General features: G+C 33.6%; 2 protein-coding genes across 2 annotated transcripts; both read right to left on the bottom strand.

The window, feature by feature from the left end:
• Window positions 1-6309: 6309 nt before the first annotated feature.
• Window positions 6310-9495, bottom strand: LOC11422379 (receptor-like protein Cf-9 homolog). Its single transcript, XM_024769789.2, has one exon. The coding sequence runs from the start codon at window positions 9364-9366 to the stop codon at window positions 6580-6582; it is 2787 nt and encodes a 928-aa protein (XP_024625557.1). The 5' UTR covers window positions 9367-9495; the 3' UTR covers window positions 6310-6579.
• A 1234-nt stretch (window positions 9496-10729) lies between these two features.
• On the bottom strand, window positions 10730-12305 carry LOC120576783 (probable V-type proton ATPase subunit d). Its single transcript, XM_039827245.1, has 5 exons — window positions 12175-12305; window positions 12030-12089; window positions 11876-11924; window positions 11257-11388; window positions 10730-11119 (listed from the first exon to the last, which is right to left on the bottom strand). Exons 1-5 carry the CDS (start codon window positions 12225-12227, stop codon window positions 10988-10990), a joined length of 426 nt encoding a protein of 141 aa, XP_039683179.1. The 5' UTR covers window positions 12228-12305; the 3' UTR covers window positions 10730-10987.

A 12305-nucleotide genomic window follows, 5' to 3' on the forward strand; every position in this document is an offset into this window, starting at 1 on the left:
GAATATTAGATCACCTAATGAATTAGAGATTGTAATCCAAGAAGAGGACTCCGACTCAAGGGATTGCTCAGAGTTACTTTTGTTAATCATCGTAAAACTAAAGAAATATTCATATAAAATAGATGCAGTTTACCAAACAGTCGAAATCAAAGGATTCGAAAGAACTAATTCATCTATCTCCTATATTTTCATAACAGTTTTTACCAGCTTTCAAACTATTTATGCAATCAAACCAACTGCCTAGGGCAACCCTAAATTTTACACATTCGAATTATTAACTGTATTGCTAAATTAAGATTAATACAGTCCTCATGGATACAAACTTTGAATTATTACTTTGATAATTTTGGTACACTTGTTAAATATCTATTATATAGATTGATAAGTGCACCAAATCGTACTCAAGTAATAAAGTAGTAACTCGTTCAACCAAGTAGTTAGATAAATTTATTTGAAGTAAAAGAATTAAGAAACCGAATTGTCTAGAATATTTAGATGGGTGTTAAAGATAAAGTATTAAATACATTAAAATTACAATAGAAATTCTTGCTTGAATACATTGGCTAATTAGTCTTATACATCTAATAAGTATACTAGCTCAAACGTACAAGATACATAATATCGTATGAGACAATCATGTACATTACTATCGAGTACAAGCATGATACCTCCCTTGGGTTCCTGTCATTAGTAATCCTTCTTGTGAGTGGTTACTAGCTCTAAATCTAGCATCCAAAGCCCAGCATATACTCCTCTTGCTAATTCTCTGCTCAAAAAACACTCTCAGACCTCTCAAGCACTCAACCATTACACTTCCCTTGGGAGCCTATCATTAGTAATCCTTGTTGTGATTGGTTTTTTCCATGATTGTTTTCTTATTAATCATGTTGTTGGAGATCTAACCAATGAATGCGTTTTGGCACTCGTTCAAAACTTTTTCGCAAAAACCTAGTTATTCACAAAATAAATTCTGCTGATTATCTTATCGAAACATCAACAATCCCTTGCAACGACGCCAAAACCTTAACGGTGTATAAGTTGGCAAATGTGTCAAATCGTACATTAGTAATTTTTTTTGATCAAAGTAAGAAAAATTAAATTGCAAAATAGGAGGAGGCCTGAACCTTATTAGTATATCAGAAAGACCCAATAAAGGATGCCAAGGCTATCCCTAGCTATGCCAACAAGAAACAAAGAAATGCAGGCCAACTATGACATTGTCAGCTAACCAAATCTATATTGCATACCTTCATTGTTTTTTCCTTTATTATCTTGTTGTCTAATCTTTTTCTTCTTCCTTTTAGAGACATGGAGTATACAGATCATCTAGGTCATGTGACCCCTCTAAAGACTGCTCATCAGAATCAGAGGCTAAATCACTCCAATTTTCTTTTAGAATTTCCACACTTTTTATAGCTGCTGCAATGCTAGAAAGAATTGGCTGAGTTTCAGGAACTATCAACTGGGTATTTCTGCCATCACTGCTGTTTATACTTTTGGTTAAATGCTTTTTATACTTATTTTTATGAATAGGTGCCATTTCAAATATGTGTCTATTCATTGGTAAAACTTTTTGAAAAATGGTATTGCTTCATAAACATCTTTTTTGCCTCTATAAATTTAATTGAAAATCAAAGCAATTTAAAAAAACAACAACTTTCAAACTCTCAATGTGAATTTCAATATCACTTGCATTCAAACTTTCTTTTAATTGTTTGGAAAATTTGGCCCACACTTATTTATTAAAAAGCTTTCTGAGCACTAAGTCCATATTGTTGAAGCGATATTGATCAAGATAAACAACCATACAATTTTATTCTTCAATTCATTTGTAACATTCTCATCAATTGTTGGTGGGAATTATTGTTAAAGATAGTGGGGTGATATCTTGTGATTGTTATAAAATGTTCTTTGATTCAGGAAGATTCATAGTCCACCAAAAGTGTTTTGTGTTTGTGTTTGTAATCAAGAGAGATGGTTTATTTCTTGTGTTTATGTTAGAAAGATTGTTAGGTGCTCTTTGGGTGAGATTGCTTGTAACAAAGATTCTAACATAGTGAATTCCTTCGTGGGGTGTGAAGGGAGTGGAGTACCTACAAGGGAACCATTATAATTCTATTGTGTCTTTTCTTCTTCCCTTACTCTTTTATTTTTCCACATTCATAATTCATATTAAGTTTTCGAAAAAAATAATCTAGAAAGCTAAACTTGCAAAAAATTACCAATAATCCTATAAAGCTAATTCACCCCCCTTTTAGGTTATAATCTGAACTTACATGTTTAACGTAATTACAAAACAATAGAAAAACGTACCCTATAGAGAACATGAGGAAGATAAAGATCATTTGCCTTGAAATTTTGATGGTTGACCATTGCCTTGTACCGGTTGCGTTTTGAATGAATAAAAGAGTGTGTGATCTCTATTTATAGTACATCATTATTTATGGGTTAAGAGAAGAGAACTGAGATTTTTCCATTAAAACAACTTTAAAAACAAGCAATTAGTATTCCCGGCCCAGGGCGCATGAACTTATAATAACATAAATTGAATTTGAAAAAGTTATTTAAAGGATTTTGTATTAATTAAGAAAAATGAATGCTCAAATTTCTCTCCTTCCAAAGCCCACCATTCTCTCCACTTCATCCTTCTCTTCTTCTCCCAAACAAACCCTTGGGGATGCAACCACTAATCAAGTAAGAAACTATAACACAGGGTCGATATTATGATTCTTATATATTTCAGGGCCGATACCAGCAAGAAGTTGGTAGCCAAAAGCTACTAAAAATCACTACTAGAAAAAGAAAAATCAGCGAGGGAAATTAGTGACGGAAAAAATGAAATTCCTCAAAAAAAATTTGATCGAAAAATTTAGTGACGGAATTAGAGAGAGATTTGACGTTTTCCCTCACTAATTTTTGATTTTTTAGTAGTGAATAGAAATGAAGTAACATCCTCACTCATGAAATAAAAGTTTCAAAGAGATCTATAAAACAAGAATCAACTACAAGTAGGAGAGTCATGGGTTGGTGTGAATAAGATAAAAAGGAGGTGCAACCACAAAGAGGGGACAATGGATTATTGCAGGAGAATTGGACTTTGGCATAGAAAACTATTTGTTGACCCGTAAGAAAGAATAAAGAGCAGCACATAAAAGGGAGAAAGTTGCTTTCCTGACATCAAATATTTCCTAATAACACATGGAAGTTACGCATTTATTTCTAGCGGTAGTTAATTACCGTTGGTAAATTCGGCAGCATTTAACTATCGTTGGCTCCTAGCTGCAGTTAACTACCGCTGACTCATCAATTGTGATTTTAAGCGTTTCAATTGAAATTTTTTTAAGGTTTAAATGCAATTTTACCCCCCTATTTTGATTGAATCTGAATTTTACCCCCCTTATTTTAAACTTCAAAATTTTACCCCCTCTATTTTTATTGATTCTGGATTTTGCCTCCCCTATTTTAAAACTCGGAATTTTACCCCCCTATTTTATGTTTTTCAGGATTTTGCTCCCTCCCCCTATTTTATCCACATAATTATTTTTTTGTATTAAATGTTTTTTAATGAAAAAATAAAACCAAAAAAATACTAAAAAAAATGAATAAAAAATACTAGAAAAAAAAAGCATAAAACTAGTATGATCTCTAAAAATAAAATAAAAAACTAGTATGAAAATAGCAAATATTTAGAGGTGCAAATTAGTTTTTTCATGTATTCTTAATTGAATTTTTTCTTGTAATTTCATTGTTTTTCTAGTTTTTAGTTTTTTTTTTTGTGTTTTCTTGTTTTCCTTATATTTTTTTACCAAATTATTATTTTCTAATCGTTTCTTTATTTTTCTAATATTTTTTGGTTCTTTATTTTAAAATAGGGGGTAAAATTATGAAAAACGTAAAATAGAGGGGGTAAAATTCCGAGTTTTAAAATAAGGGGGGCAAAATCCCGATTCAATCAAAATAGAAGGGGTAAAATTCAGAGTTTTAAAATAGGGAGGTAAAATTCAGATTCAATCAAAATGGGGGGGGGGGGGGGGTAAAATTGCATTATTTAAGCCTTTTTTTTTTTTAAATTGAGTTATTCGGAATGCTATGGAACCTTGCACAACTCATATGAAACGCGTACAACATATGTCGGAAATCTCATACCGATGTCCTAAAATAGTTTTTATTTTTTATTTTTGCTTCAACACTTCTTGCATAGGAGCCTGACACTCTCACGACACGTGTCCAACAAATTAAGACAAGTCTCCCAAATTATTATTATTATTATTATTATTTTGCATCAACACACATTATACTCTTCTTGGACGAACCGCAAACACATTTCTTTGGTGTTATGTTTAGGAAGTAATACATGACAAAAGTCAGAACAGAACCATTTCTTTGAAGTTCTTTGCTAATGCTCACAACCAAGATCATCATCCCTTCATTTCTTTTGTCTGTTGAAAGAAAATTGAATATATAGGGCAGCTGAGATAAATCGAGTGTTGGGTTTACGTGCTCCTGAGGTTATTAATGTTCAAAGAAGAAGAACACTACATGAATTGCCAAACTTTGACGGCTGGGACGATCTTGTGGCTGGGTTGCGCATCTGAAATGCCACTCAAGAAGTTATTCACACACTCCTATATATCAATCTTGTATGAAAATGAAGTGATTAGTGCTGGTGAGTTAATTGCTTCAAACTTTAAGGAAATCGTGGATTCCAAACATACTACACTAGGACATAACTGTCTGATAAATCTGCTTTGTGAACAAGAGAAGGTTCATGTAGAAGCAAATGATATTTTTGTGAATTCAAAGGAGCCTATTAAATGACAAAGCAATGTTAGTTTATGAAATGTATATGCAAGGAAGGAGGCATCAAGGACGAAATCAATGGGCACATGAGGAGAAACCTCAGATGATGGAGGAGGATCCTATTCCACAAGCTCCAAATAATCATCCCGCCCACCTATTCTTGAAGATTATATGTATGTGATGCGATGTGATGGAAAACTAGGCTCAGGATGCTTCTTCTCAACTATACATTGACCCTCTTTACTTTTCTCAATGATTCACGGAGGCAGCCAACCAACACCGCTAGAGACCTCGTAGAGGAAATGCTTAACAGAGGTTTGGGATTGAAGAGAATATGAGAGCCGATATCCATTAGTAGAGGGGCAAGGCAGCTGAGAGAAAAAAACAATTGCAGGCTGACTTTAACATGGTCAGAGGTGAGGATCATGAGAATTTGGCGCTTGGCCCACCAGAGGATTTCATGTAATCTAGGCACATTGTCTATCTTTTATTTTCTTTCCTATTTTCAGTAATTTATTTTGATTTTGAGTTAAAACTAGGTGTTGCAAGTGTTTATTTGGATTTCAGTTGTATTCTCCTATCTTCTGTTCTGCAATGTTCTTATTTATTATTAATGAATTTTCTTGTTTTTCAAATTTACCAGTTTAGTAAAAATCATTTCACCATTAGTACTTCTAAAGTTCATAAGGAGGAAGATCCTTGCATTGATATTCAGCGTTTGGAATGATTAGGTGGCTACAACTTCTGGAAAATCTTAGCTTGTGAAGTTTGAGCCAAAAAAAAATTCAATTCGTTTCTACTTATACAATTGTTCCATGCAACTGTCATTTTTAGAACCTTTGTCCTTGCAGCCTTTGTTAGGTTAGATCATTTTGGCCGGTGACAAACTGCATAACAAGCCTAGAGACCTTAGGAGATTTTGACCCAATTTCGTGTTGGAGTTAGGCAATGTTATTTTTTTTTTCTATGCTTAATTTCAAGTTTAGGGTTGCAGTTAGAACTAGCAATGTTTAAGTTTGGGGTACGGGTAGCAGAGAACCCAAGAGATCACAAAATGTTTTTCAATTTTTTTTAAATAAGCTACACAAAAATGTGAAATAAGGTACATCATGACATCATTTGGAGAAGCACCAAACCTGAAATTTGAAAGTTAACGAGAATTCGTGGCATAATTAAATAACTTGAATATGGGAAGCAAGAATTGGTAGAGCAGTGGCTTTCTAGAGATGTTGCAAGGATCCCTTAATACTACTACTAGATGTGCAACAGTAATTGAGAGAAAGGTTGTAAATTGATAACGTAAGGCATATAAATTGTGGTAACATGAAATTGATTTTTGATGCAAATTATTTAATTTTTGTTTTGATAGAGATTTGAAAAGCTTTTCTGGCACCGTGGACCATCTTGGAGATATTGGTGCAGGGTAGAATCCTCCATTATACATATAATGAAGAAATTAAATAAATATTGCATAATCTATTACAACTGCAATGTTGGAGCAAAAATAACTAGCAGAAAAAGAAGACTACACATATAAAAATTCAATTCATATAGGACACAGAATTCTACTTTTTGGTGTTCAGATTAAACCTCACTGAAATATCAAAATGTAATTCAAAGCACACTCTTTCAAACAACCTTTATTGCTTTTACATAGAAAGGAAACTCTTACAGAATGCAATTACAAGAACAGAAGGAAACTAAGACAAATATTGGACTAATATGTTTATTGCTTTGGACTCACATGACCCTTTTAAGCTATAACATAAAAACAACTCACTAATGTCTCTTAAAAATCTTATTAAGAAATAATGTAAATGAAACGCCAAGGTAATCTCTACACCATTCAAATACCTGCGGAAAGTAAGTGTTTCCCAATGCAACTCCAGCAACAAGTCCACCGCCATATCCAATCAGAACAACTGTCCAGTATAATTCAAAGAATGATTCTGAGTCGTCATCATCATCATCATCAAAAGTCGAAGGCCCTGCATGATCTATACACTTCTTCACCAATTGATCCCCACACAGACCTTGGTTACCCTCAAATGAATCATCTTTGAATGTGGAAAACTGATTATTTTGTGGTATAGGACCTGTGAGATTGTTAAAGGACACATTTAAGTACTCCAAAAAGGTGATTTCTGCCAACTGTTTGGGAATTTTTCCTGAAAGACTGTTGAGAGAAAGATCTAGTGCTTCAAGTTTTGAAAGCTTCCCTAAGGAAGATGGTATGCTTCCAATAAGCATATTATTCGACAAGTTGAGCAAAACAAGACCCTTTAACTCGCCTATCACTTGTGGTATCTCTCCACTGATTTTGTTGCTTGAAATATCAATGGCTATTAAGCTGTAGAAATTCTGAAGGTTCTCATAAACCCTTGAAAACCCTTTGTTTGACAATGTGAATGTATAAAACGTACTTTGTGTTGTACGAATTTGTCCTGCACTGTTCGATGTCGAGTAAGATTCATACTGTAATTGACTTGTGTTGGTAGTTTTCATTGTTTTCCATCCTTGGATCATTTCTGATGGAAAACTTCCAGAGAATTCATTGTGAGAAAGGTCAATGATGTGAAGTTTGGGAAATGTGCATGTCATGTTGTCAGAGCACCTAATGTCTCCATGAAATTCATTGTTACTTAAAGACAATACCTTCAACTCGGGTAAATCTTTCATCCATAATGGAAATGAATCATTGATATTGTTATAACTAACATCAAAGAACTCTAGGCTTCTGCTATTTACCAATGCCCTTGGCAACTGACCCTGCAGAATGTTGTTGCTAAAATCAATCCGCTGAAGGGAATTTCCTATCATGTATGTTTGAGGAATGGGGCCAGACAATTTGTTCCCTTTTAGAGCTAGTGTTTGTAAAGATTGGCTAAAGTTTCCAAGACATGAAGGAACATTGCCGCTTAAGTTGTTGAACGCTAAATCAAGATATGTGAGTGATTTGAGATTGCATATTAATGGGGTTATTTCTCCTGTCAATGAATTTTGGTTAACAACTAAGCCTTGTAGACTTTCTTTTTCCCATAACCAATTGGGTAGCGATGTTATATTGTTTAATGCCAACGCAAGATATTCCAGCTCACCGAGATCTCTTATAAATGTTGGAATCTCAACTAAATTGCATGAATCCAATTCTAAGCTTTGAATTCGAGAATCGGTCATATGGGAAGACCTTTTTCCACTGTACAATGACAGTTTGTTGAATGATAAATTAAGAACAGCTAGCTTTTTGAGTTTCAGAAACGTGTCAAGCTCTAGCTTTCCATGCAAAGAATTAAAGGGTAGGTCCAAGACAACTAAATTTGTTAGGTTCATAATCCAAGATGGTATTTCACCCTTTATATTGCTATTTTCTGCACTTAAAAGTACTAGCTGAGTGAGATTTGCAAAAGATAATGGGATCTCACTGCCAATATTGACTGAGGATATCTCCAAGGAAATTAATGATGAAAGCTTACCTACCCATGAGAATGTCTCAATAGTAAATTCATTGTGACTAATATCCAATAATCTTAGTTGGGTAAGATTTGCCAAGGATGCAGAAGGGTTGCCCCTAAATTTGTTTTTTGAAAGGTCTATATCCATGAGTTGTGTGAGGTTGCCAAGCGAAGAAGGAATATATCCAAAAAAATGGCAATCTGAAATTGATAGAAGAATTAAAGAACTAAGCTTCCCAATGGATACTGGCAGTGTACCATAGAAACCTGTTTGATCAAGTCCTAACCTGGTGAGTGAACTAGACTGAAACTCAGGCAAACTTCCATTGAGATTTGGATTATATCTCAAATCCAGAAGTTCCAAGTTTGGAAGATGAAATACTCCAACCGGAAACGCTCCATACAATTCAGAATTGTATAGAGATAGTGCTTTCAACGAAGTTAGATTTGTGAGTGTCTCTGGTAAAGTAGATGAAATTGTCACAAAACTAAGAAAAAGGATCTCAATTTTTGTTGAGTTTTGAATTATGCTTCTGAGACTAGACAATTTGAGTTGCAACAAATTGGATGTACTACCTTTAGGATGTACTATAGCTCTGTAGCCTAGATCAAGAGACAACAACTTTGACAACTGTGAAACATGTGGTGGAATTTCTCCAGAAAATAAGCTAAGGGAAAGGTTCAGATGTTTTAATTGTGAAAGCTGACCTATCTTGGACGGGATTGGAGAGTAATTGAAGTCATTGTCAGAAAGATCAAGAACTCGAAGGTGTACAAGGCGAAAGAGACTGCTATTTGCATCCATTTTACCATAGAGTTGGCTGCTACTAAGATCAATGTGAATCACTTGATTTGTGTGCTCATGACATTTAATGCCATCCCATGAACAACAATCTGTGCTGGAGTTCCAAGATGCTGTTTTTGGATAACCGAGAAGATTATCAGAGGCTAAGTTATTGATGACAAAGCCTTCCTTAAATTGCAACAAGGCATGGCTTTCATATTGATGACACTTTGGCTGAATTTGAGGAAAACATGTAGTAAATGTGAAAGTGAAAAGTGAATACAGGAAAAGAAATTTTAGTAACAAAACAAGAGACCTGACAAACACCATTGTATTTTAATATTTTGAAGTGAATGTTTTGGATGAAAAGCTAGACACATGCTAAGTGATTCTTATAGTAAATGAAAATGTTTTGTAGTGAATTTGATTATCATTGACCGTGCATTTTGGTTTAGCCCGTTGGAGAGGTTAACTTGATCAACTCCAAAAATACTTTGTCTCCTTTATTTCCTTAAATTCCAGGAAGGTATTTGCATCTTGGCTCTTATCGTAGATTCTACAACCAATGCATATTATACAAGACTTTGATGTAACATGATATGATCTTTAATCAAAATATGTGGCCAATCCAATACAGAAGGTCTATTTGATGTTTTATCATGTAGTGAGGCTTTCTTATCTTCCACATATTTCATTTTCTGTCCATTTTTGGTTTTTCTTTTCTAATTTCAGTACATTTGTCTCTATTGTTTGACTCAGCAATTTCCTATGACTTTCTTGCTTCTTGCATTCTTGGAAAACAATTTAATTGACTTAGTCAATTGTTCTTGTGCAATTTTATTTCATACCGACATAACAATTTGTTTTCTCCCTTCATATACTCACCATTTTATTATTTGGTTTTATGCATAAAATTCAATCTAGAACCATGCAAGAGCTTGCACAAATTTATTGAAAAATTAACTATTTTATATGTACAAATTTTTTATTAAAAAACGCATTTTAGGGAAAAGATACTTGGAAAAATGAATGAAATTTGTACCGTCCTAATGTTGAGATTTCTTACTATGATTCGGGGTCTGTTTGATTGTTTGGAGAGAAGGTTTTGTTGGGAAGAAAATAAACTATTGAGAAATATTACGTTTTCTTTGTTTGAGAGATTATTTGTAGAGAATAATAAATTAAATATACTAACATTAATATGTTTTAAATTTTGAGACTTCTATAATAACATAAATTGAATTTAGAAAATTTATCTAAATTCTCTCATCCAATGCAATTTTTGAACTTTCTCAAATTCGAAGGATTTTGTATTGCTCATGAAAAATAACAGTTCAAAGTTTTCTCTTTCCAAACCCCAACATTCTCCCAAATAGACTCTTGGTGATGCAAAAAGAGTTAATCAAGCAAGAGACTATAGTATGACAGTTTCTTTTCCCACCTACAATAAATACCTCTCACCCTATTTTGGGATTCTAAAATCCAAAAAAATGGGAGGATTTTAAATGTATTTTATGCTTTTGAAAGATACAATCCAAAATGCAGTTGGGCACGCAAGAGGCAAATAAGGTGAGATAAGAAATTCACTTATGGCATACTTCTATATTTTCCTTTTGACAAAATGTGGCAATCTTCCTAAGCTTTGCCCCCAATCTTCTAAATAATATAAGAAAGACATTAAGAAAGTAATGCCTGAACAAATCTATCAAAGTTTATTTCATAAGAAAATTTATTATCACAATTCACAACATACAAATTCAATATAAGTGTTTTTAAATCTGAACATAATTTAATCAAATTTGACAAAAGATCTCCCATCTATATTACAGAAGATTTTACTTATTTGTATCACAATCTTCTCTAGTCTCTAATGTTCGGCAACTCGGGTGTAGAATGCAGACACAACAATTAGTCCAAATGAACATACAAGCTATAACAATGAGTAATCAGACTAAAATATAAAGACAACACTGTCATGAACTCTCGACTTTTGATTCTGAGCCACACATTCTGAAATCCACATAAGATTTCTTATCTCCTGCTCCCTTAACCTCATATATGCAAAGAAAACAGCATAGTGAAACTGCAAATATAGACAAATTAAGATGGTTTAGTGAATGAATAAAACATACGTACACCATACAAAAACATTTATAATTAAGCCAGTCAATATCCTTGCAGCTTAATATTATGATATTCTGAACTGTTAAAAAAATTAACCTGTTGCTCAAATGCTAAGCAATGCCTCTTGACTTCCTCCTCATAGAATGCCTTGTCAAGCATCTGGCTCTCCCCATACGATAACTTCGCAAAGATAGATTGATGAGGGTATTTTTCCATAACAGCACGAACCTACGCGAGCAACCATGTAAAAGAATTAAGGCTAAAAAAGCAATACTAAAAGAAATCAACTAGAAATCAGTGGATGTTATAGACAACAATGATGAATCTCAAATATTTCAGGGCCGATACCAACAAGAAATTGGTAGCCAAAAGCAACTCAAATTGCAAATGAAGTAAAAATGAAAGTGCTCAAAAATATAAAATGAAAGTTTCAAAGAGATCCCTCAAACAAGAATCATCTACAAGTAGGGCAGTCTCCAGGTGGTACAGGTTTAAGGTCATGCAACGGCAGTTAAACCAGGGATAAGAGGAATAATATAGTTGCAGCACATTACAATGACTTAGGTACTAATAAAAAAAAATCGATAAATAATCTACTGCCCTAAGAAACACAATCTAGAAGGGTCCAAGAAGCATACAAATTGAAAGAGGGAAAACACTGTACATCAGCAATGCAACAACCAAACGTTTAACACAATTGAGATGCAAATCATACCTGATCAATGTCCTCACAGACAGCAAGCTCCTCATGACCATATGAATAGCTGTTAAAAATAAGTTGGTGATTAGTAAAATAAGCATTACAAATTAGTATATTGATTTTCTTTTTCTTTTTTTTAAAAATATTTAACTGAAGGATTAGAGCTTACAACAAACCGAAGTTAGAGTACAACTTCCTACGGTCATCTCTGGTAAGCTCAGTTCCAATGCTGCACAATGTGGAAACCATGGATGCCAGTTATGCAGATATCCAGATAAACAAAAAGATTATACAAAGACTGCTTAGTACTTTACCTATTGATGGTAATATTAACAGCCCTTCTATCACTGTCTGTGACACTTTGCATGGGGAAACTTTCCAATATGTCATCACAATCCTCCTCTACATCAATGTAAGTTGCGGTAACATGAAATTGATTTTTTAT

Source organism: Medicago truncatula, chromosome 7, assembly GCF_003473485.1.
Source record: "Medicago truncatula cultivar Jemalong A17 chromosome 7, MtrunA17r5.0-ANR, whole genome shotgun sequence".
NCBI lineage: Eukaryota > Viridiplantae > Streptophyta > Magnoliopsida > Fabales > Fabaceae > Medicago > Medicago truncatula.

Excerpts from the sequence above, each read along its gene's own strand:
- LOC11422379 (XM_024769789.2), bottom strand. The coding sequence starts at position 9,366 with ATGGTGTTTGTCAGGTCTCTTGTTTTGTTACTAAAATTTCTTTTCCTG.
- LOC120576783 (XM_039827245.1), bottom strand. The coding sequence starts at position 12,227 with ATGCAAAGTGTCACAGACAGTGATAGAAGGGCTGTTAATATTACCATC. Across the intron at positions 12,090-12,174 it reads GTTAATATTACCATCAATAG|CATTGGAACTGAGCTTACCA; the intron begins GTAAAGTACTAA and ends CACATTGTGCAG. Across the intron at positions 11,120-11,256 it reads GCTTAGCATTTGAGCAACAG|TTTCACTATGCTGTTTTCTT; the intron begins GTTAATTTTTTT and ends CTATATTTGCAG.